This window comes from Plecotus auritus (assembly GCF_963455305.1).
Source record: "Plecotus auritus genome assembly, chromosome: 1".
Classification (NCBI taxonomy): Eukaryota; Metazoa; Chordata; class Mammalia; order Chiroptera; family Vespertilionidae; genus Plecotus; species Plecotus auritus.
The window spans coordinates 195293830-195321276 of record NC_137770.1 but is presented as its reverse complement, the minus strand read 5'-3'; the positions used below and the strand labels follow the sequence as shown (position 1 = coordinate 195321276).

At 37.6% G+C, this 27447-nt stretch overlaps 1 protein-coding gene across 3 annotated transcripts in view; it reads right to left on the bottom strand.

Annotated features, from left to right (window-relative positions):
• Nucleotides 1–422: 422 nt before the first annotated feature.
• Nucleotides 423–27447, bottom strand: part of ANTXR2 (ANTXR cell adhesion molecule 2) — a 149588-nt gene continuing 122563 nt past the window's right edge. Inside the window, exons 17-18 of one of the 3 annotated variants that reach the window (XR_013960008.1) lie at nucleotides 2897–4183; nucleotides 2267–2742 (exon numbers count right to left, since the gene is read on the bottom strand). Coding sequence is in view for 2 of the 3 variants with exons in the window: in XM_080657552.1 (XP_080513678.1) it covers nucleotides 4145–4183 (39 nt within the window). In the remaining variant the exon portion in view is untranslated. Of the gene's footprint in view, nucleotides 4184–27447 lie in introns of all 3 variants that reach the window. The other 2 variants (XM_080657553.1, XM_080657552.1) reach the window with 2 other exon arrangements.

Genomic DNA, 27447 nt, shown 5'->3' with positions numbered 1-27447 from the left:
TGTGGTATTTTGTGGAAGCGCCACACTCAAGGGGCCAAAGAGCCGCATGTGGCTCGCGAGCCGCAGTTTGCCGACCAGGGGCTAGGCCCTCCATCACTAGATTCTTCACACACACATAGTCACGCACACTTTATCTTAATATAGTTCTTGCAAAGCAAGCTGAATGAGCACGTTTTAATAAAGGTGCATGTTATACTGCATACTTCCTTATCAGCATTTTCTTTCGGCAGAAGAGCACAAAAATAAAAAATTGCACTGGGCTTTGTTAGTCTACATTCTTTATGAGAAAGAATTTCTTCTTCGTCAAATTGACAGAATTAGATCCTTGTAAGTGTAGAGGTATATTAAAATTAAAGTATTCTCAGAAATATGCCATAAACACTCACTAAGAGAAATATTAATCCAACTCTGAGGCTAGAATACATGGTTACACTCACTTTATTACCAGCAAACAAACAATGTTCTCCAATCTCACCTGCAAGTTTCTTTCCTTAAACATATAGCAGATGTACCAAGTTGTTCTGTAGTTCTAGATTATACATTTCCATTCACATTAAAATAAAGAATGTATGCATTTCTCTCCTGTGCACTTACACCCACCAAAAACTACCAGTAGTAATAAAACACTAATAAATTTCCTAACAATGTGATGCTGTACAAAACCTAGCAGAAGTTAACCCAAGGCTTGGTGATGAAAAAATACTTGCTTTACAATACTTATAAATGTGATCTAACTATATTTTGTCTTTTTAAAAATTAAATAATATATGTAAGATGCTCAAAAATATTTTAGATACCTTGTAGGCCATAATATTGTTTTAATTTTTAAAATAAACCAATACATTGCCTCTGAGCAGTAAACAATGGTCATTGATATTAGATAAAGTTATTAAATTCACAGGAACACCAGATCTTATACCCAGTATAGATTTATTTGAAAAACAATTATTGAATAATTTATTATTTAAAGTGGTTAGAATAAAGTGCAAGGGAAATATAAGCAAATCATTTCTTCTCTAACAATCTGGAATACAGGAGGTTTAAACCTTATATATTTTTGTCAAAGTAGTAATTATCCATAGTGACAGATGCTGCTCCCAGTTGATGGAGGGTCTCACATTTTACTCTGCATCTCATTGGGAAGGAAATATAAAATGTTAAAATAGAAGTAACTTGGGGAAGGCATCAGTGATGCAACTCTTAGCACCAAATGTCTTTTCTTGGAGCACCAAATGCTTTAAGGAAAACATTCCAAGTATCAAAGTTTTCAGATAGATAAATATTTATGGATCAAATCCATAAAGAACAGACATTGTTATGAAATATATATAGATGCCTTCAAAACTTTCTTTCCAGGCAGAGTAGACACATAAGTTAGGAGTCATTTCCCACCTAATTGTTTTTGCAACCTTATGCAACACAAATGGATTATGGCTAAAGGCTTACTCATTTATTCACAGAAAAGAAATCTTGACTGAACTTAAGTCCAAAAAAAATTAAACAGGAACTTTTTCTCTACATAAAATATAAAATGTTATTAAACTTATGGAAATGGCTCTTTATTACCCTTTTATTTTCCTGGTTGAAAGGTCTAGAGGTTTTCAATGCAGTGAGAAAACAGTACTCATTAAAGCAAAGTCCTCTCACTTGCTACTTAGCCTGATTAGAACAAGTCATAACATAAAGCTGACTTATATCTTTCAGTGCAATGAAATTCATCTGTCTTTAAACATTATGAACCGTACTTTTTTAGAGTACATATAGACCAATGCCTCTCTGTCATCACTGAGAATTCTTCATAGTGGTATTAGAACTGCAAACACATTTGCATGACAATCCACCGAAAGCTACTTTGCCATTTAAAGGCAGAGGTCTGCTTACAGTGCTCACGTAGCAAATGCCATATGATACTAGAGAAATTCCAAGTCACTACCAAAGCAAAAGCCTCAGCTTCTAAGCATTCTTGATACTCATACATGCCATTTAGGAATGTGCACTGATGAGAAACGAAGTGCCAATTTAAAGAAAACAGGGATAAGCCCTGTCCCAGATGCAAATATAGAACAAAGGTCTACAAGAACTCATTGGGTGTATATCTGGCTTCCAAGTCACACTTGCACACATGGATAATTACTGCAAATAGTATCATTTATGAACACAGGGGACATTTGGGGACGCAATATAATTCTGTCCCCGAAACTAACCAGGACAATGATATGTTCAACCAAACAAGGCTTGAGTTTATGTAGGCTTAAAGAAAATGGTAGCAGAGGCACAGGTAAAATTTTATTTATGAATATGTAGACACATGACGTTGGATCCAGCCAGCCAGTGACATAAATAAACTTGAGCAAAAGATTCAAGCTAGAAGATATACATGTACATACATATATTTGCGTGTGTGAATCAGGCTTCTTGGAGCAGCACCACAAATCTGGACACCAACCCACAGTATCACTCCCGTCCTTTGAAATTGCCATGAAGAGCACAATGGGGGTAATTATACTGGGTTGCTCCAAATCGCTCTTTCCATCTTGTGCACTTACATGCCCGCCAAACATGAAATGTTCGCCTTCTCCCTTCCAACGTGATGGTTGTTGAACTTATTTTTAGTGTCATTTGATAAGCCTTTGTGCTCGCAGAGAGACATCCCACTGACCCAGCCACTGGTCATTGTCTGTACCAGTTCACATCAAAGCTGGCGCACTTTGTCAGGTTTCGTGTCGAATATCCATTTCGCATCTGAAATACAGTATCGAAAGTGACTAGATCATTTGAGCTTTTCTCTTCAGCTGCTGCCTTCTTCCTCCCCCACCGTGTTTCCGCTCACGCTAACATAATTTGGCATCGTCGACATAACACGATGGTGGTTTTTCTAAAAAATTCTAATACATACATTTTCGATGTTTTGTGGTGGCCGATCCTCCTGAATATTTAATTTTCAAATTGGTGAGTGGAGGTCTTTTCTTCTCTACTGAATCATATCCAAGATAAAGTGCCCCTCAAAATCCAAGTAATGTGCATACAGTAATAGGTCATTCAATGTCAAAAGGCATAAAAAAGATGAGCAAAATCTTCACAGGCTGCTGCTTGCTGTTGCCTTTAATTATATTAATTAAAGTTTGAAATTTTCATGCAAAGAGAGTTGCTGGCTTGTGACGCTGAGGAGCCCTTGGAGACTTGGAGAAAGAAAAAACCCTGAGCGGAAGCTTTGTGGTTACTGCTTCCATTAAATTAAAAGCAAACAAAACTCCTTGGTATGTTTACAGATATTGATGCTTTACGCACTACTAAACCCTAAACGTAGAAAGAGGGGTGAGTCTACCAATCACAGGGGCAAGTTCTCAAATCATGAGTCCCTCACACTCCACTCAAGACCTCTGGGTAGAGGCTGTCTTCCTGTGTAATAATGCTCTATTAATTGTCTTCTTTCCCAAGTGCATAATGAAAGAAAGGTGTCCTGAAAAACGATAGGGCAAAATCTTGCTTGCTACCAATACCCGGGGGCATACTGTCTACATTTTGTCATGCGTGTGCACTTTTCAGTGTTAGAATGACAAGATTTTCCAGGCAGAAGCTTCCCAAAGGCACACTGCGGTAGGGAACATGGAAGGATTTTGTGATCTGACAGAGCTTTAAGGCAATAGACTCCTTTATTTGCTGAGTCTGGCAGGAAATCTCATCCTCTGCCTGTGGATACACAGTCTTGCCATGTGAAAACACGAGAGCCATGTTACCACGTTCAACATTCCTTTCTTCATTAAAGATCCATCACGGCCAGTAGTTTTGTGGTCTCCGTTTTGATATCATCTTCATGCTGTTGTTTTTTATTGTTTTCCTTTTCTACACATTCATGCAAACTTTTGTATAAGTCGTGGCATGTAGGGTTAATGGTCCTTTTCATTTTCAATGCCATGAATCATGAGTTACCACTGGGTTTCATCAACTCCCAGGTGGATGGCAGAACAAGTGTTTGAAAATGTCTGGTGCAAGCAAAGCAGAAGGCAGAGAAAACATTTCCCGACTGAGAGGAATAAAGCTGCTCTTCCAAAAACTTCTAAGATGCACTATTGTTTTTCATTTGGTTGGAAATCAGCAGTGTGAAGATGTACTATCTTCATACCTTCTTGGTCTTTCTTTCTTTTTACTGAGACGAAACTCGGGAGAAGTTTATGCACCGGCCCTAGAAGAGAAACAAATCCTTATTGAAATATTAAAGCAATTACAAAAAAGCATAAGAATGCCTATTTTTCCTACCATAATATAATAAACAATCACCCAAGGTAAGGTCAATGTTAAGATAACACAGGAAACCATAATTTTTTTTCCCTTGAGTTAAAGGATGATGGCTCATTGAGATATTTTCCACAGCGACTTCATCTACACAATGGTATGGTAAAATTAGAGTGAAAAAATTCTATGGAAAAGGGAAATATTTTATTGCTATTTAAAGTGTAGTGATACTGTCCTAGCAATAAGAATATCAAAGCCACAACCTTGTATGCTTTTTTCTATAATGAATTCAGATGAAAGTATTCCTTTATGCATTATGGTGCTGCTAAAAGTGATATAAAGTTAATGCTTCTAAAATGTATACATGAGGAGTGCATTTAAGTGGTAAGAGATTGAAGATAAGGAGTCTAGGAGAAAGAGAGGAGATGCCATCACTTTGTGATTCTCTTTTTTTCCCTTCTCTTTTATAAAAGGCTTTTGCAAGAGACTCACAACAACTTGTCTATTGTTGTTGACCAGTGCCCACAATGCACACCACCATTATGTGTGCTCTCCAAATGGTGACTGTTTATTTGTATTGCACATTTCCAAAGAGACTTTGCCATTCCGATTCCTTAGCAATTCACATGATGGCTGTGGAGACACATAGTTTCATATGTAATTGTAAATAATCTAAAATTCATTTAAAAACCAAGTTTCCAATTAGTGATAAAGGGTCCCCCCCACCTTCCCTCTGCTTGGTATGACACTGGTGATTCATTGTATTACATAAATCATGTACAGATTCCTCAAAAGCCCAAAAACTAGCATACTGCTTTCTACTTTAGGATCAACATTATCACCTTGTTGAGATGTTTCTATTTTTCATAATACCTGCTTTCTAATTTCAAATATTAGAACATCTCTTTATTCCCTCTCAATTTGAACAATACATTCATTTACGATATTCAAAAGAAACAACAAGTGTTGGAGAAGAAAACTTGGAACACAAGACCAGGATTTTAGTCCCATTTTCCTTTAACAAAATGACTACTCAATAAATTTTGGAATTTCAGAAATGAATGAAATAGCCTAAAGGATAAAAGCAAACTTGTTTCCATTAGTTTTTTTATTAAAAGGAAAACAGTCATCAAATTATCTATTTCTAAATGTTTTTGGAAGCAACCTGCTACTGTAATTGTCAATTTTATTACTACTTTCTACAAATAATATGTGTGCAAAAGAAAGTAGGAAAAAAGCATAGAGACAAGCACTTTAGAATGAGGTCAAAATGTGTTGGTAAATCCAATGGTCATAGACCATGCACTCAGACTGTATTTTTGTGTTATCTAGAATCTTCAAATAAGGTCTGTAAAACGAGTATTAAGTGAATTATAATACTCTTCTGCAGATTAGTTAATAATGATACCAAATGCCAAGAAATCATTAAAGATGTTATCTTCATAACATATCTTTTTCTAAACTTTTGTTTCAAGGGAGACAGGTAGGAACATGATGTAATGAATGAATATTTGATCAAAGCAATAAAGCAGTTTTTTCTAAGCCACAACAGTGTATGCAATGACTATGCAATTACAACAGGGATGATCATTAAAAATATTACCTTATGGCAATTTTCCAGAATCAAACAAACGTATGAGAAATGGTATTATAATGGCAATGATGTGAATTAATGACATTTTTCTTGTGTATTTATGAACCAAACAAGTTAGTTTCTCTCTTCTGCCTTATTTGGAAAAGAAGATACCATGAATCTCTACTTTTACTTGAGTTTCATCGCTAATTAACTAGCTGTAGATATAAGGCTGACCACTTCTTTTTTTTTTTTCATATGTAACCTGGTTTATTTGTATCTTTCCCACCTACCTAGGATACAGAAGTGAAAACTTGAAAAGTAACACATGCTTATTAAATACAATGCATTAGCCCAGGCTGCATGGTTCAGCGATTGAGCATCGACCTATGAACCAGGAGGTCATGGTTCGATTGCTGGCCAGGACACATGCCCAGGTTACCGGCTCGATCCCCAGGGTGGGGCGTGCAGAAGGCAGCTGATCAATGATTCTCTCTCATCATTGATGTCTCTATCTCCCTCCCTCTTCATTCCTCTCTGAAATGAAAATATATTAAAATAAATAAATACAGTGCATTAGCACTACTATTAGTACCACTTTCTAAGCTTACAGTTGTTCTGACCACTTCTGTTCTCATCCCAGATTAATCTTGGTGACCCTGATTCATTTACTTTAAACAACTGGATAGAATAAAAAGTGAGATTGATAGTTCACCTGAATTTTCAAAATAACTTCAACACCTAAATCATTCCAGACCTAAATTCTGTGGTTTAATTAAAGACATAGAAGTGTGAGTGAAGAAAACCCTATTGATTTTGACCCTGAGGTCCTTACTTCAATTCTTCCAAAGTTTGGGATTAAGTATTGATTACAGCTGCCAAATGTATGTTGATTCAAGTACCTCAAAACCCCTCCTACATGCTGTATACACCTTTGTGTTTTATACACCTCTTAACAAAAACAACCAAATGTCTTCTCCCCTCCTAATCATGGACTTAGTGTGTTTCGCTTTTATCAAGAGCTGATAATGTCTGGGTGTACTTTCATTTTACACAAACTGAAAAGTTGGAAACTTGGAGGAGTTCTGTTAAGCACTGCCTAGTTCTCCCAGTCATGGGACTCATTTCCCCAAAGGTCCCATTGCATGTCCTCTGCAGCCAAACCTCATCATACCACTCTGAAACTCATGAACTGTGTGACCATGGGCAACATTTGCCTACTGTGTGCTTGTTTCTTCGTAAGTAAAATGATGATTAAAAAGTGGACCTAGCCCTAGCTGGTTTGGCTCAGTGGACAGAGCGTCAGCCTGTGGACTAAAGGTTCCCGCCAAGGGCATATGTCTGGGTTGCAGGTTCGATCCCCCGCAAGTAGGGGGCGTGCAGGAGGCAGCCAATCAATGATTCTCTCTCATCATTGATCTTTCTATCTATCCCTCTCCCTTCCTCTCTGAAATCAATAAAAATATTTTAAATAATAATAATAATAAATTGGACCTATTCTTAGGACTGTTATAAGGATTAAATCTGTTAATATGTATAAAGCACTTAGAGCAGTGCCTGGCATATAGTATACTCTCAGTAAAGAAATAGGAACTTATTATCCATCTTCCCTCTAATTGCTTCTACAAAGTATCTAACATGGAGCAGTCTTGTAATAAGTAATCACTTAGAAACAAATGCATGATGAATGTATAAAGGAATGAATACTAAATGACTAAACCTCCACTGGTGGAGAAGCCAGACCTCAAAAATTCAAATACAGAATAAGTATGAATTTGAGAGAGAAAAACAGAATTACGAAAGAGAAGAATACAATGGTGGAAAAGGAGAGAAGAAAATATGGAGAAACAGAAGAGAGTAGCAGTAAAGAGAAGATAGAAAAGTTATAATCAGGAAAAATAGACGCTATTGGCCAGAAGGAAAATTTTATTCAGTATTCTTTCAGACATCTCACTCCCAGGGGATTATTTCAGCTTAGCAGCTAACATCAATTTCCTGGGATTTTCTTAAATCAAGGTAATACACACTGGTTGTAAGTAACTGTGATTAGGTCTCTGTGGCCCTTCAAAGATTATTCAATGCTATTGTACAAAACACATCGTGATAATGCTAATTATGTTCAAGGTCATGAATGTTTGGGCTGCCACTGATAATATGGCAAGCAGTCTATGCCAGAACACTGCAGAGCAGTTTTCATTTATAGGAAATGGGATATGACAAGGTTTAAAAGACTTCATATCTTATGCTTGTAATGCCTACATAATAAAGGTATGCTATCAGGGTAACACGCAAAGCAGTATAAAATAGGTAGAACATACAACCCATTTAAGCATAGTACAGAATACAGAATAGTATTAGTTACTAGTGATCATTTTTCTGAGACTATTTCACTTTAATGATGAATAGAAGAAATGCTGAAAATATTTTTAAAGTTAATTAAATTGCTTAATAGAAGTCTATTTAATATAAACTAAATATATAGAACTACACATAGAGACATATGTTTATAATTGTAATACCTTATTCTCTATGTGGAGTAATACTAGGATCAGATAGGACTATATAGTCTTTATAATAAGCAATTAAAATTTGTAATATGCTAATAGACGAACACAAGATTTCTGTTAGCAAGAGTTAAACAAATGTGTAATATAAATGCTTGTTATATTTTACAAAATAATTTTAAAAATTTGAACTCAAGTGGCATAAGTATTTACAGAATATAATGTAATATTATACTATAAATTAAAATTATTAGTATGAAAAAATAACATGAAGTTAACTTTTTATTTTTTCAATTTTTAATTCAATATTTTTTCTAAATTTTATTGACATAAAATCATGCGTCTAAATGATGGATAAAATCAGATATACTGTTTTTATGAGGCTTTAGGCAACACCCATACTTTTGCCCAATTTTTTCAATTAGGTAATCAATACAACCAATTTGAGTTTACTATATTGCTTTATAAGTCATTAGGTCATAAACTTCAACAATAACAACATATAGTCAATATAAAATCAAATTACATTAGTATCTGAGGATACAGTTTTAATAAAATGAACTATGAATGTATACCATTCTTTTGCCTTGGGAATACAATATACCTTGGATGCAATGAAATAATTATTAAATTTATTCTTTTTGCATGACGTAAGAGATTATGAGTAAAACTTCTCAATATTTAAAGAAATTAAGGTTTAGGCAGAACAAATAGAATTTAACTACTGACTTTAGATTATAGCCAAACACATTTAAGGAAAGTTAATTTAAAAAATGATAATTTAGATATTGACTGACTCGGTTACAGTTTATATTCTCAGTACATTAAATAATCAGTTAGGTAACTTAACTGTAAACAAGATTACTATGGGCATGTTTACTAACTTAAAATAAAATTTTTGTAACATGTTAGAAATGCATTTATATATTACAAATTGATATCACTGTATTATGATCTTGGTATGGCAACATTTTATCTAATAAAAGTATGGTTTAAAACTTCCTCTCTTTTAAAGTTTACCAACTTATGTAATCTTATATTGATCACATTACCTAATTCTATGGCAAGAAAAGAACTTCCATGTATTGCTAGTGAAAGCATAAATAGGTAAAAACTATATGGTAAGCAGTGTATATAGTAATAGTTTTTAAAACTTATATTCCTTGCCTCAGTGATTTCATGTTGGGATTCAGGCCAATAAAATATCTACACAAAGATTTTTTAAAGTTACCATAAGATTTTTAATTATAACAAAAATATAATCAGTCTATTTATATTTATTTCTGTCTAAAAATCAGAAAATAGTTAAATTATGATTAGTCTATCTAAGTAAATATTTATAGCCATTAAAATAAAAAATTAAAGATGTATGGAAATGATACGTAAAAAACATGTCAAATTGTATGTATATATACATAACTGTGATTATGTAATATATGTGTAAAGAAAAAAAGACAACTAATGGACAGTACACCAACATGCTATGAGTAGTGGAATTGTATATGGTTTCTTCCATTCTACTTTATACCTTTTCTGTATATTCATGTATTTGATGGTTTAAAAACAGTTTTCAAAGAGTAAATTTAATCAGGAAAATGAATCCTTTCTAGACATCTATATGTTTTTATTTATTTTTATTTTTCATTTTTATTGATTTTAAACAGGGAGAAAGAGAGACAGAAACATCAATGATGAGAATCACTGATTAGCTGCCTCCGGCACACCCTACACTGGGAATTGATCCCGCAACCTGGCATGTGCCCTGATCGGTAATCAAACCATGACCTCCTGGTTTGTAAGTCAACACTCAACCACTGAGCCACGCCGGTCGGGCTGGACATCTGTGTTTTTAAAAGCCAGCTTAGGAACTTGAACATTACCAGAAATCACCACCAACTACCAATTATGTCACATTTTTTCAGCACTCAATGTTCTCATAGCTCAATGCCCAGCATTGAGGGCATATATTTCTCTATTTAAAAAACAACTACAAATATTTATACTTCATTCACTTATCAGTAATAACTTTGGAATCTTTTCTCTCAAGATCAGTTGGCAAACTATCTTTGAGAAGGACGATCTAAGTGAAATCTTAGCCTGTTTCTCTAGTTCAGTGTTTTGTTTATACGGCAGTCCACAAAGTCCTGTGGGCTCCATATGGTGCCTCAGGGACATATGGCTGGGGTGGCATGCAAGAAGGGAGCCAGTGGGCACAATGCAAGCCTCTCCATCTTAATTTGACCCAAGGAGCTCCACTCTCACCTACCCTTTAAGATTGCAATTTGGTATAAGATTTGTTTTTGTTTGCACTAAAAATGTAGTTTGATAACTATTATTCAGGATATTCATGCCTATGGTAAGCCAGATCACCAGTAATCTGTTTATCTAGACTTGATTTCTTTACTTCTTTTTAGAAATGCCTCCCTCGGTTTATGACAACATTACAGCATTCTCTTCATGGAATTTTGCATTTTGGAAAATTGTTATTGAGGAGACTGATACTAAGGGGTGAATTCTTGGAGTTCAGAGCGTCCCTTTTATTATATAATGGCAACAATATAACTCAGTCTTTCTCTTTGTGCATTTGCTTTCAAAAAGCTCATATTTACATGATGTTCTAAAAGCAATGGCTACCCTCCGTGTATATTTTCTGGTGTAGCTCTATATTCACTTTGGCCCATGATTATTTCTCTATTTTTACCCTGAAGTTTTATTGTGTATTTTTCTCAGTACTTCTTTAGAAGTAGACTAGGTGTAAGTAAATATAAACCGATATATATGTCTTCCTTAATTCTCAATTTTCTTAATCATAAAAACTCCAAATTCATCAAAACCTCTAAAACCCTCCAACAAATATATTGCCTCAGCCTCTACTTCAAACAAAAAGATCATATCATGTCTATTTTCCTTCTCTGTTTCCTTTTCTAATTGTGGTAGGACTCAATAAAGTACTTTGCAGATAGCTGATTTCAAATGATGGTAAAACTGAACTTTAGTTAACATAGATGCTAACTTAACATAGATAATATAAACTTGAGGTTTATACATGCAACCATGTTGAAACTATACTATTCTTAAAATCCCCAAAGTTCTTTTATAAAAATAAATCCCTTAGATCTGAAGATTGAATGCTGAACTTCATTTTCTTTAGCTGCTAGGATAAAAATAAGCACACTATTATTCTGTATAAACTAGACATGTATTAATTCCAGTTCATCTCTTGAAGCAGAGCTCTGTGTGGAAGCTTTACTCCATTCCCCACTTTCCCTCAGTATAGGAAGAAACAGAATGTACCAAGAGTAAATCACAAACAAAACTTTGGTCATAACAAAGGCTAAATTCACAATTAGAATATGTCAGCTTTAACTTCACCTAACTGATTTTCAGGCAATAGCAAGTTTCTATTAGAATAAGAGATGTATTGCTATTTCTTCAGAAACTGTTGTCAGCAATAACCTCTCTTAAGTATCATAGTAAGTAGGATTAGAAGTCGATGCCCAAAATAAAACTGTCTGAGTCTATGTTACTGCTCTGTAGTTAACTAAACCAAAAGAAGAAAACAAGACAATACTAGGAAATGACATATTATAGACCCCAGTTCTATCGCAGTATCTATAAAAAGCTGATTTCACCTGTTCCTTTTCACTGTAGCCAGTAAAAGTAGCATTAACCAGAGCAAGTGTCGAGTTTCCCATCTCTTGAGCATTAAAATTCTGCTGGCATTAACACTTGCAAGCTCCTTTACAAGCTATCTGTGCAGGATATATTTCACTGCCAGAACCTTTATAGTATCATACTCACCTCATAAATATCCATTGACAAGCTGAAGCATACAACTGCACTTTAGTTTAGACTTTTCAAACATAGATGATTTATTTATATTCTCACCTCAAAAAGAGTTTACTAAACCTTCATGTTTTGTACAACAGTAAATAGTGATTCAAATTTAAAACTGTATACAAAGCACAGACATACATAGAAACACATACAAGATAATTTAAGAGGTCCAGGAAAACCTGAATATCAGGGACAGGGAGGAATGCCAACTTGAGGACACAATACGCTCTTTGAGTGGAGATTTCATGTAGCAGCTGAAGAGAGAACACATACTATCATCTTTCCCTCTCCTATACATAATATAACATATATCAGAGGCCTATCAATATATGTGAGGTATAAAAAGATTTATGTGTATATGATTGTAGATAATATGAGAGAAATTGTCCCATCCTCTGCTAGAAATAAAACTGCAAGATTTTGAGCTGAAGTATAAATCCCATATACTCTTTTCTAATGGAAGTCCAATATATAAATGTCCCATTTTACAGTGGAGACCACACACCATATAGATATTCAGTAGATGTCATGAAGGGAAATACTGAGTTTGCCTGACAAATTAGACTGGATATAGCAGGACAAAAACTCATTAAACTTGAAGGTAGGAGAATAGAAACTATTCAAATTGAAAAACAAAAAGAAAAAATGACTAAAGAGAATCTGAGATTTGTGGGACAATATATAATAGTCTGTCATATGAGTAACTGATGTCCCAGAGGAGAAGAGAAAGAATGGAGCAGAAGAAAAATTGAAAAAATAATCACTCAGAACTTTCCAGAATGATAAAAGGCATAAACATACACATATTAAAAAAGTTAGTGATTCTCAAGCAGAATAAATACATAAAAAAACATATATCAGATTATATACATAGGGTGTCCCCCCAAAATGTATACACACTTTAACAGCTGATGGCTTATTTTGAAAATGAAATGTATTTTAACAAACACTGCTTTTATAATTTTTCAAAATATATGTATACATTTTTTGGGACACCCTAAAATAAAACATATGAAAACCAAAGACTATCATAAAAGCATACCTCTCTGTCCTTCATCACCACATCCCCAATTTATAGTGGGGTTATGTTCCAATAAACCCATTGTAAGTTGTAAATATCATAAGTGAAAAATACATTTAATATACCTAACTATTGAACATCATAGCTTAGCATAGCCTATCTTAAATTTGTTCAGAACACTCACATTAGCCTACAGTTAGGCAAAATTCTCTGAAACAATAAATGCACTGTAAAGTGTCAGTGGTTTACCCTTATGATCATGTATCTGACTAGGAGCTGCTGCTCACTGCCACTGCCTAGAATCATGACAGAGTTTTGTGCTGCATATCACTAGCCCAGCAAAAGAGAAAAAAATCAAAGTATAGTTTCTACTGAATGCATATTGTGTTTGCATCACCACAAAGTCAAAAAATCGTTAATTGAACCACTGTAAACTGGGGACTATCTGTATACAGAGAAAACATTCATAAGCATGACAGCCAACTTTTTGTCAGAAACAATGAAAAATGCAAGACAATGGAACTCTCTAAAATGCTAAATTGGCAGGGGAAGTCAACCTATAGTTCCATCCTATATAATAAAAGACTAATATGCAAATAGACCAAATAGTGGAACAACCGAACAACCTGTCGCTATGAGGTTCACTGACCACCAGGGGGTGCGTGCTGAACATGGCTGGCTTTGGCTGCAGCGGGATGGTGGAGCAGGTGAGTGGGGGCACCAGACCAAGGCAGGGTGCTGATCGCTGTCATCGGGGCAAGCCTCTGGTGGTTCCTGAAAATTCTTTGCTCCCGTGCACCGCGGTCCTGCCGGCACTTGCACCTGCTGCTGACGTTGGCCCTGCTTGCACCTGCTGCCGGTGCTAGAGCCGCCACTCGCACCTGCTGTCAGCACCCAGTGCTGGTCCTGATTGCTCAGCACTGTCAGCGGGTGCGAGAGACAGCTACCAGCCCCGATTGCCCCTAAGGGCTTCTCCACCTCCCCCTGCTCCTGAGGGGCAATATGGGCATCAGCCACCCTTCCCACCTACTGACAACACCAGCAATGCTTGCACCCACTGCAGGCGCTGGACCCAATCGCTCCACGCTGCCAGTGGGTGAGAGCAGGGCCGGCGCCATCAGTGCGTGGGAACGGTGGTGGCAGGAGCGGGGCTGCTGGCAGACAGGGGACAGGGGTCATGGTGGGAGGGGCCGGGCGGGAGTGCGGAATGATGGGCCAAGACCCACCCTTGTGCCCTCTGCAGCCTCGCATCCCATAGTTCCTTCCAAGGTGCATGAATTCATGCACTGGGCCCCTAGTATTAAAAAAAATAACACTAAAAATGCAGGTAAATAAAAACATTTTAAGACAGGCAAAATATAACAATTAATTTGCAATAGACTTCAAAAACAATAAGTGCTAAAAGAAGTTCTTGAAACTGAAGAAAAAGACACTAGGTGGACGCCTATCTTTCCAAAAAGAAATATAGAAAAAAAAAACAACACAGTAAATATGTGAATAAATAAGAAATATCAATATATAAAAGAAGTAAGATTTCTTTATGACATCAATGGTTAAAGAAAAAATAGTAATAAAACAAAAATCAGCAAAGAAACAGCAATCCTAAATGACTCACTAGATCAGATGGACTTAATTGACATCTTTAGAACATTTTACCCCAAAGCTACACAATATACATTCTTCTCAAGTGCACATGGGGCATTTTCAAAGATACACCACATAATAGGACGCAGGCAAAATCTCTTCAAATTCAAGAAGATAGAAATCATATCAAGTATCTTCTCAGATCACAATGGCATAAGATTAGAAATCAACTACAATAAAAGCAATGAAAAAACTCAAACACATGGAGGCTAAATAGCATGCTATTAAACAATGATTGGGTTACCAAAGAGATCAAAGAATAAATAAAAAGCATCCTGGAAACACATGACAATGAAAACACTATAATTCAAAATATATGGGACACAATGAAAGCAGTCCTCAGAGGGAAGTCCATAGCTCTACAAACCAACCTCAAAAAAATAAGGAAAATGGCAATAAATTATCTAACCCTGAAATTAAAGAATTAGAAAGAGAGTAAAAGAAAAGCCTAGAATAAGCAGAAGGAAGGATATAATAGAGATCAGAGTGGAAATAAATAACATAGAGATCAAAAATTAATACAAAAGATCAATAAAACCAAGAGCTGGTTCTTGGAAAGGATAAACAAGATTGATGAACCTCTAGCCAGGCTCAACAAGAAACAAAGAGAGAGGACCCAAATAAACAAAATCAGAAATGAAAGAGGTGAAATAACAACCAACCCCACAGACATACAAAGAATTGTAAAAAAAAATACCATGAACAACTCTACTCCAAAAAACTGGATAATCTTGAGGAAATGGACATATTCCTAGAAAAATACAAGCTTCCAAACCACAATCAGGAAGGAAAAAAAAACCTGAATAGGCTGATAACTACTGATGAAATTGAAACAGGAATCAAAAAACTTCCAGCAAACAAAAGCCCTGTACTAGAAGGCTTCACAGGGGAGTTTTACCAAACATTCAAAGAACTAAAACCTATTCTTCTCAGACTATTACAAAAAATCCAAGAGGAAGGCACACTTCCAAACTCTTTCTATGAAGCCGGTATTACTCTAATCCCAAAACCAGATAAAGACACTACAAAAAAAGAAAATTACAGGCCAATATTCCTGATGAACATAGGTGCTAAAATCTTTAACAAAATTCTAGCAAAACAGATCCAGCATTACATTAGAAAGATCATACACCATGACCAAGTGGGATTTATTCCAGGGATGCAAGGCTGGTACAATATCTCCAAATCAATAAACGTGATACATCACATAAACAAATTGAGAGAGAAATATCACACAGTCATATCAATTGATGCAGAAAAGGCATTTGACAAAATCCAACACACTTTCCTGATAAAAACTCTCAGCAAAGTGGGAATAGAGGGATCATACCTCAACATAATTAAAACCTTATATGACAAACCTACAGCCAACATCATACTCAATGGGCAGAAACTAAACTCATTTCCCCTAAGAACAGGAATATGACAGGGATGCCCACTCTCTCCACTCCTGTTTGACATAGTACTGGAAGTGCTAACCATAGCAATTAGACAAGAAGAAGAAATAATAGGTTTCCAAATTGGAAAAGAAGAAGTAATTTGTCATTATTAGCAGATGACAAGATGTTGTACATAGGAAACCCTAAAGTCTCCAACAAAAACTACTAAAGTTAATAAATGAATTTGGCAATGTAGCAGAAAACAAAACTAACACCCAGAAATCTATGGCTTTTTTATACACCAATAGTGAATTCACAGAAAGAAAAACTAAATAAACAATCCCATTTACCATTGCAAAAAAAAAAAAATTAAGATACCTAGGAATAAACTTAACCAAGGAGGTAAAGGACCTATACTCAGAAAATTGCAGGACGCTGAAAAAAGAGATAGAGGAAGACATAAACAAATGGAAGAATATATCCTGCTCATGGATTGGTAGAATCAATGTCATTAAAATGTCCATACTACCCAAAGCAATCTGTAGATTCAATGGAATCCCCATTAAAATACCAATGGCATATTTCACAGACCTAGAACAAACTCTCCAAAAATTCATCTGGAATAAAAAAAGACACTAAATAGCTGCAGCAATCTTGAGAAAGAAAAACAAAGTTGGAGGGATCACAATACCAGATATCTATCTATATTACAAAGCCACTGTTCTCAAAACTGCCTGGTACTGCCACAAGCACAGACATATAGACCAATGGAACAGAACAGAGAACCCAGAAATCGACCCAAGCCATTATGCTCAATTAATATTTGACAAAGCAAGCAAGAGCATACAATGGAGTCAAGACAGTCTCTTAAATAAATGATGTTGAGAAAATTGGACAGACACATGCAAAAAAATGAAACTAGACCACCAAGTTAACACCATACACAAAAATAAACTCAAAATGGATAAAGTACTTAAATGGAAGAGGAGAAACCATAAAAATCTTAGAAGAAGCCATAGGCAGCAGAATAGCAGACTTATGTCCTAGCAATATCTTTACCAATACAGCTCCTAAGACAATGGGAACAAAGGAGAGAAAAAAAATGAGACTACATCAAAATAAAAAGCTTCTGCACAGCAAAAGAAACCATCAACAAAACAACAAGAAAGCCGACTGCATGGGAGAACATATTTGCCAATGTCATCTCTGATAAGGGTTTAATCTCCAAAACTTACAGGAAACTGATATAACTTAACAAAAGGAAGGTAGACAGTCCAATAAAAAAATGGGCAAAGGACCTAAATAGACAATTTTCAAAAGAGGACATAAGGAAGGCCAAGAGACATATGAAAACATGCTCAAAGTCATTAATCATCCGGGAGATGCAAATCAAAATGACAATGAGGTACCATCTCACACCTGTCAGAATGGCTATCATCAACAAATCAACAAACGACAAGTGCTGGCGAGGATGCAGAGAAAAAGGAACCTTCTTGCACTGCTAATGGGAATGCAGACTGGTGCAGCCACTGTGGAGAACAGTATGGAATTTCCTCAAAAAACTAAAAATGGAACTTCCATTTGACCCACTAATCCAATTTCTAGGAATATATCCCAAGAAAACAGAAACACCAATCAGAAAGAATATATGCACCCCTATGATCATAGCATCATAATTTACCATAGCTAAGATTTGGAAACAGCCTAAGTGCCTACTAGCAGATGAGTAGATTAGAAAACTATGGCACATCTTCACAATGGAATACTGTGCTGCTTTAAAAAAAAAAAAAAAAAGGAATTCTTACCATATGCAACAGCATGGATGGAAATGGAGAGCATTATGCTAAGCAAAATAAGCCAGTCAGAGAAAGATAAATATCACATGATCTCATTCATTTATGGAATATAATGAACAACATAAACTGATGAACAAAAATAGAACCAGAGACATAGATGCATCGAACAGACTATCCAACCTATGAGGGGATAAGAGATCAACCAAAAGACTTGTGTGCATGCATATGAGCATAACCAATGGACACAGACAGTAGGGGGATGAGGGTATGTGCTGGGGGTGGGAGCGGCCAGGGAGAGGTCAATGGGGAAAAAGGAGACTCATGTAATACTTTTAACAATAAAGAGTTTTTTAAATGGTAATATTATTGAATTCATAACATATGTAAAAGTAAAATATTTATCTATAATAATAAAAGGGTAATATGCTAATTAGACCGGATGTCCTTCTGGACGTCATTCCGGATGAAGCCAGGGCTGGAGGGAAGCCAGCCCAGGTCCCCGGTACCTGCCAGCACCCAGAGAGAAGCCAGTCCGGGTCCCGGGTGCCTTCCAGTGGCCGGAGAGAAGCCAGCCCAGGTCCGGGTGCCTGCCGGTAGTGAGAGAGAAGCCAGTGCCAGCAGCTGGGGGAAGGAAGGCCTACTCTTGCATGAATGTCAAGCATCGGGCCTCTAGTCTATACTAATAAAAGGGTAATATGCTAATTAGACTGGGCATCTTCTGGACGACCTTCAGGACGTCCTTCCTGACAAAGTTGGGCCCAGGTGAAGCTGCCTGTGGTCCCAGGTGCCTGCAACTACGACCAACGTGGGTGAAGCCGCTCCTGGTCCTGGGCACCTGCGGCTGGCCCGGGTGAAGCCGGCCTGGGTCCCAGGTGCCTGCAGTCAGCCAGAGGGAGGGAAGCCTGGGTCCTGGGTGTCTGCGGCTGGCCAGAGGAGGGAAGCCTGGCTCCTGGGTACCGGGGCCAAGGCAGAGGCAGTTAGGGGCAATCAGGCCAGCAGGGGAGCAGTTAGAGGTGATCAGACCAGCAGGGGAGCAGTTAGGAGCAATCAGGCTGGCAGAGGAGGAGTTAAGGTCGATCAGTCAGGCAGGCAGAGGTGGTTAGGGGCAGGCAGGCAAGTGAGCAGTTAGGAGCCAGTGTTCCCCTATTGTGAGAGGGATGTCCAAGGGGTCCCAGATTGGAGAGGGTGCAGACCAGCTGAGGGACCCCCCCATGCACAAATTTCGTGCACCGGGCCTCTAGTGTGTGTGTATGTATGTATATATATATATATATATATATATATATATATATATATATATATATATAAAAGCCTAAGTTACCAGCTGACCGGCCAAGTGGCCAGGAGGTATGATGTGCACTGACCACCAGGGGGAAGACGCTCAAGGCAGGAGTGGAAACCACAGGCATGGAAACATGGAACAGACTGATGAATCTCAGAAGAAAAGGGGGAGGGTAGAAAGAGATTAACCAAAGATCTTATATACATACTAGAGGCCCAGTGCACAGATTTGTACACCAGTGGGGTCCCTCGGCCTGGCCTGCAGGGATCAGGCTGAAACGGGCTCTCTGACATCCCCCAAGGGGTCCTGGATTGTGAGAGGGTACAGGCCAGGCCAAGGGACCCCACTGGTGCATGAATCCATGCACCGGGTCTCTAGTATGATAATAAGAGTGTACAGAAATGGAGATGCAAGTGAACATTAGGCCACTGTAATGTTTATTTACTTTTCTTAAACTATTATAATATTTAATGGTAGGTTGTGAAACATTAAAGAAGCATATTTTTATCTCTAGAGTAACCACTTAATAATAGCACAGAAATACAGCTGACAAAAATAACAGAGGATATGGAATGGATTATACTAAAATACTATATTAACTCGGAAGAGGACAGAAAATAAAACACAAAAGAACAAAGAATGGATAGGGCAAATAGAAATCAAATAAAGTAGACAGAAGAACTGGAAATAAACTGAATTCAATAAATTGGATACATAACAACATCCAGACAAGTATTTCAACTAACTTAACCCAGCACTTTACCTATATGCTAACAACAGAACATAATCTAAGGATAAATAGAGCAGCATACAAATGTTTTATTTCACTCAGTCTTAATTTTACTAATACTATTTAATTATTAATTTTTAGCTATAAATATATGTATATATTATAGGGTAGAGCAATATAAGGCGGTACTTTAATATTGTTAAGGCAAAGATTTCTCATATAAGAGGAAAAAAAGGTAAAAGTATAAATTCAGATCCATTAATGATAAGTTAGAATTTAAAATATATAGTTGTGATTTTTTTCAAACCTATTGCATTTCTTAGCTGTACCTGCTGAAAATGCTTAGAAACAATGGCAACCTAATAACAAACAGCATACCTAGTATCTAAAATGTGTTCTCTAAATATCATTATCTACTAAGAAACACCTAGGGCTTCTTGGATTGAATATTTTATTCCAGTTATGAAACAAAAATGTAGAAGATGAGCCTGGGAAATATTATGCTAAAATAAAATAAATTTACCAAAGAGTAATGTTGGCGATGTAAAAAAATCCTATATAGTAAAAGTACAGTGACTGAAATGGCAGAACGATCAGAATGACCAGAGACCAGAATGACTGCAGCCCCTCACCCGGATGGCCCTGCCCCCCAGCAAGGACCCCCCACTCTTATTGGGGGCATGGCCAGCCTGAAAACTGCCCATGGCCCCTCACCACTGCTGGCCTCACCCCCCAGCAGGGACCCCCACCCCAATCAGGGGCCCCCATCAGGGCAGGCTGACCCCCACCTGTGCACCAGGCCTCTATCCTATATAATAAAAGGGTAATATGCAAATTGACCCTAATGGTGGAACAACCAGAATGACCGCTCGACCAGTCACTATGAGGCGCACTGACCACCTTTTGGTACCTTTCCCCAGCTGGCAGGTTCCAATTGCCCGATGATGAACAGGGAACTGGGGGTGGGTGGCAGGGGATGCAGGTGGCACTAGGCCAAGGCCCCTGCCCCACCAGTTTCCCCACACACAGAGGGTGACCCGCAGTGGGGGTGGGGCCGGCAAGCGGGCGGGAACAGCCAACCTCTCAGTCCCTCCCCCTGGCCATCAGGCTCCAATTGCCCAATAGCAAACGGGGAACTGGGGTGTGTGGCAGTGGGGGGCGGGGCCGGCGAGCAGGCAGAAGGGCCGACCTTTCAGTCCCTCTCCGCTCCGGCAGGCTTTGATCATCTGATGGCGAGCAGGGAACCAGGGGTGGGTGGCAGCGGCAGGGGGAGGGGGGCGCGGGGCTGGCTGCGGGAAGTCAGGGAAGTGGCCCTGATCACAAGCCAGGCCTAGGGACCATACCTGTGCATAAATTTTGTGCGCTGGGCCTCTAGTGTATAATAATCAATAGGACAGATCAAGGTTTTACACCTGCTTTCTCTGATTTATCTCAGCGTCACTTAATAGAACAATTAATGTGATGCATTATAAAATGCATAGCACCACTTATGAATATCCATGCCAAAAAAAAAAAAAAAAGGTGAATTTGAATCAGAGTAAGGAGGTAAAAAGTAGCATTATATATGAGTGTGTGTTTGGGACCCTTGTTGGAGGAGTTATCATTTTATAAAAAGTATTTAGCAGATAATTAAAGGGAAGTCAACGAAACTGTGACTATATTGGGGAAGAAAATTTTGGTAGAGAAACCAACATGTACAAAGGCCTGGGGTGAAAGGGTCTTTGGCATATCTGCAGAAAAGTAATAATGATAATGTGGCAGGAGCAGATTGAGCAAAGGAGAAAGTGGAAAAGGAGGTAAGAGAGCAAGCAGGGACCCTATCATACAGAGACCCTTGTAGCAGTAACTGTTACAAATCTTCTTTTAAAAAGCAAAGTTACTAATTATACAAAATTAACATCTGGATTACTTCCCATCTACTTTACAGCACATTGAGCTAACATGTTAAATGATTTAATTTTCAAAGCTCTTAAAATTCACATGTACCAACTTTCTCTCTCTTCATTTCTCTATTAGAGGCCTGGTGCACGAATTCGTGCATGGGTGGGGTCTAGCTGGCCAGAGGGGCTGCGGGAGGTTGGCCAGCTGGCTCCACCCCCATTGGGCCAGTGGGCCAGTGGCAGTGCTTGTCATAGCGACCAGTTGTTCTGGTCGTGTGGCTTTTATATATATATATATATATATACCAGAGGCCCGGTGCACGAAATTCGTGCACGGGGGGGATGGGGGGGTTTGTCCCTCAGCCCAGCCTGCACCTTCTCCAATCTGCGACCCCTTGGGGGATGTCCAACCACCTGTAAACGGGCAGTTGGACATCCCTCTCACAATCCAGGACTGCTGGCTCCCGACCGCTCACCTACCTCTGCCTGTTTGCCCCTAACTGCTTCTGCCTGCCAGCCTGATCACCCCCTAACCACTCCCCTGCCAGCCTGATTGACGCCTAACTGCTCCCTGGCCATCCCGATTGCCCCTAACTCCCTCCCCTGCTGGCCTGGTCACCCCCAACTGCCCTCCCCTGCAGGCCTGGTTCCCCCTCAACTGCCCTACCCTGCAGGCCTGGTCCCCCCCAACTGCCCTCAACTGCTGTACTGGTCCCCCCCAACAGTCCTCCCCTGCAGGCCTGGTCCCCCCCAACTGCCCTCACCTGCTGGCCTGATCTCCCCCAACTGTCCTCCTCTGCTGACCCAGTCACCCCTAACTGCCCTCCCTGCTGGCCTGATTGCCCACAACTGCCCTCCCCTGCTAGCCTGGTCCCCCCAACTGCCCTCCCTGTAGGCCTGGGTCTCCCCCAATTGTCCTCCCCTGCAGGCCTGGTTCCCCCCCCAACTTCCCTCCCCTGCAGGCCTGGTCCCCCCAGCTGCCCTCCCCTGCTGTCCTGGTCCCCCCAACTGTCCTCCCCTGCAGGCATGGTCCCCCCCAACTGTCCTCCCTTGCAGGCCTGGTCCTCCTCAACTGCCCTCCCCTGCAGGCCTGGTCCCCCCCTCCAACTACCCTCCCCTGCAGGCCTGGTCCTCCCCAACTGCCCTCCCCTGCAGGCCTGGGTCCCCCCCAACTGCCCTCCCTTGCTGGCCTGGTCTGCCCTAACTGCCCTCCCCTGCTAGCCTGGTCACCACTAACTGCCCACAACTGCCCTCCCCTTCAGGCCATCTTGTGGTGGCCATCTTGTGTCCACATAAGGGCAGCCATCTTGTGTCTTGGAGTGACGGTCAATTTGCATATTACTCTTCTATTAGAAAGGATAGATTTGTGTGTGTGTGTCTGTGTGTGCACACACACACTCCCAGAAAATATCAGAATAAAGAATTCAAACACCAACCATTAGGTCAGATAATGGCTAATTGAAAACTCAATCCCTATTTAAATTATGCATTTAGGAAAATGTTAGAAAAATCCAAATGAAAGGCATATTACATTACTACTGTTTAATCAGGTGGGAAATAGAACAAATTAATTTACTCAGTATGAAAGAATGCTGCTTGAAAACACTAATTTTTTCACTAGATACTTTCTAGGCTTAAAACTTTAACCTCAAGTATTAACACCATAGAGCAAACATTTTTTAGGCAATTCATGTATTTCCCTCTAGAAAATTAGGCATTGAGATAATTGGACTTAACAAACTGCTTTTGGTACATTTAAGGAGAAATCCTGAAAACTTATATATCATTAGCACTGAAAAATATTTATTGAGAGATTTTCCTAATATATATGAACCTAAGGATGAAATGATTTATCCATAGCTAAGTTTCTAAGAATTAAACCCTCACTTTTAGGACCCCAAAATAGTATATGTTGTCCCAGTCAAAAAATTAATAACTATGTGTTATTAATAAAAATGTTTTGATGAATTCACTCTACACTTCATTCATACAGATTTTCATTATCTGTCTCTACTAAAAAGTATCCATAGAAATATGGGTCATTTGTCAGATGTCTAAATTCCCAGCTAACCCTGCTTTTATGTGCAGATACAAGTCTAAACACTAATTTCATACTTAACCAGAGGTATTTATATTGCAAGGATAGATGCCACTGTAACCCAGAGGTTATTTCACTGATCAGAGACAATGGCACTTAATGGGAATCCCTGCTCACAGTTTGAAAAGAAACTAAACATGCATTAATTTTGTCCTGAAATCAATATAGGCATTCTTATCTAAAAAAACATATAAACTAACAAGATTCTTAAAACAACTGTGAAAATACTAAACCATCTCTAGAGATATAATTAATCTCCCCAATGGAAAGAATAAACTCAGAGTTTAAACATTTATACCTGTACTAGCATATAGATACATTAAAATAAGTAAACAAATATGATTGTGATAGTGTCTCAGAATACTAATTACTTACTCATGTGTACTAAGTTACTTCTATGTACAAAGGATAGTTTGCTTTTTGGTCCATAGAACTCAAAAATACTAAAGGCATGCACATTTAAGAGTCATATAACAAAAAAGTTATTGCCTTTGGTTACTTAATCTTCATTTGGTTGTCTATATGTAATTATTCAGCTTAAATCCCATAACCAGAAACTGGAATTGTCTATCAACAAGTCAAGTATTGGGTCTTGTGTTAGTGCAAAATAGATTATTTATAGGTCGACAGATGATAGATAGGTAGATAGAATGATAGACATGGATATAAAGAGTCCATCTTTCAGTTAGCTTAGAAAAACACATTTTGATTGTCTACAGTCAAAGACAAAATGATTTTCTAAACCAAAAATATAATAAACTTAATATTCTACTTTAAAAATATAATCATACTCTAGATAATAAAGTTTGTTCAGCATTATAACAACTCGTCTAATTTTTTAACAAAGATATCTAAGCATCTGTTCAAACTCTGTCTTCTGTCCTAGACTATAATCTCCATGATGTTGTTTTCACTACCACCGCAAATGCAGTGCTCACTCCTCAGTTCAAGTGCTTAAAAACATTCACCAAATTAATAACTACTGGATTTGAAACACTGAATTTTACTCATGCAGCTAATATAGCTCTGAAACATATAACTGATATTTATATTGATATTTATATAAATATTGATAGTTCAATCCAATAACACAATGATTAGTAAGCTATAAAATAAAATAAATGGTTCACGTGTCTAAACTTACAAACACAAAAGTAGGAAACTATACTTTAGTTTTTACTAACTGACTTGTAGTTCAGCAATAGTGGCAATCATTCCATGGGCAATAGTCTTCCTGGTTTATTTTGTGATATGAATATTCAAGCGCTCCTAGATGTGTCATTTCTTATATGTTGGTTCAATGGCTAGGCATAATAGGTAAAGGCTGACCTGCAGGATAGAAGTGTTCTAAGCTGGGAAACACGCAGGCACCAGAGAGGAACTGAACTGGATGTCAATTTTAAATAGAGAGCAGATGGTTCGAAATGAAGTCTGTTCCGTGCTTGAAACCACCAACATTCAGAGTAGAGATAAAAGTATATATTCTAAGTCCATTATGTTTCTTATATCTAAATACAACACATGTTTTGACAAGCATGAAGTGATCATTATAAGCAACCTAACCACAGGTAAACATATCATGCAGTAGTGAAACATTACATCAGTGCCCAATTAACTGATTCCGTGGGTGTTTATTTTCCTTGTTGCTTCTGCTATTCCCTGTCAAAGACATCAATATTCTTTCTTCACACAAGTGGCATACCCCTTGCTATTCTATGTATGTCAATAAAATTCCAGAGATCAAGTTATGCATCAAGGAGGAATCATTCTACTTTTGTTCATTAATAGCATCATTAAATTTGAAAACAATATAGCATAATTCACGCAGCTTTACTAAAACACATGTTCTTTAAATTCTCTCAAGATTGATGGCACTTAATGACAAGTGTGAAACTTTAAGATTTAGTTGACACTAAATCTAGACTCTTTATCAACAAGTAAAGATTCAGGCTTAAAAAGAATGAAAACTTTCTTTAAAAGAATAAAATATAACTTGATAATTCAATTTCACTTAATATATATATTTTTAAATTAATGTAAAGGTCTTTAATCTGCAATGCACTGTTGTTATTCTTTTGGTGAGAGATTATTAGATGAATTATTAATTCCAGAACATTCTTCAGAGTCAGGAACAAGAAATGAAAAGATAAGAAACTGCCTTTTTCAATTGCAAAAAATCTAGTATTCATAAAGCTTGCTTTCTTTAAAACTGCAGTAATGCAGCTTTTGGTACACTTTTTTTTTTTACGTGACAACAAAAATTCCATTTCAAAACCTCATTGCCTGAAAATATCTCTTTGACGGAAACAAAAGAGAAGTGCTCATAGCCATGCATGGGTACAATGCCATAATAAAAGCTGTGTGGAGCTGTCATACCATAACACAGCAGCCAGAAAGGCTATGTGAGGTGACAATGTACTGTGATGTTTGAATGGCATCCCTCAGAAAAATCCAACAGCAGCAGCACAGTTTTAGATTTCAATATCAATGATTGGTCATTCTAAATAGGTATCATTGTATTTTTTCATCAACGTCAACACCTGTATATGGGATTAGAGTAGACTGAATGAATAAAATATTCTTCTACTGGCAAACCCCAAACCTGGACAATCCTATCAGCATTTTTATTCAGACTTTTCTGACATCAGTGCACCTTGTGAAAAGAAAGCCAGATGTTCAATCTATTTGGTGCTATTAAAAGTCTGTTCTACAGACATGCTATATTCAGTGTTTCTTTTTTCCAAATGATGATGGCATTGAAGTCTTTGATAATGAAGAAAACAGATTTTGATGCGGGCTTTTTGGTACTTTTAGCCTTAAATATACAACTTAACATATGTTTAAAACAGAACATATGAAAATAAGACAAAGCAAATCTGAGTTCCAGGCACAAATATTGGTTCAAAAGCTACTTTATAGTAATTTTGAATAATTCAGACTCAAATCTCTTGAGACTCAGAACTAACAAAAATAGAATCTCTTTGTTGTAATCATACTAACCTTCAGGACTTCAAGTTGCCACAGTTGATATCTCATTGTTCAGATTTTAAAAATATTTATTCCCAGATTTTAAAAGGATTATATCAAAAGAGTCCTTCACTTTGTATGACTTGGGGTCATTTCTCATTGAGCAATATTAAAAATAACACCTTTATAAAGCAGTCATCGAATAAATTAATTAGCAGTTACTGTTAGGGTAACAACATCCAACTATCTACTTAACTGTACTAGCTATCACAGAGGTGGTGTCCATGAACCAGTATTGAACAAATGCTGACAAAAAAAAAATTGACATCATTCAGTTTTCATATAGACATGAATAATTTTTAAAGTAATTTCTTCTGTTGCCTTTCACATTTATGGGAAAACCCAAACTATACCTAACAAAATGACCTTAGAATTTTCTGCCACCAATCAGTATTTTTTTTTCCTTTTTGTTTCTTTATTGATTAAGGCATTACATATGTGTC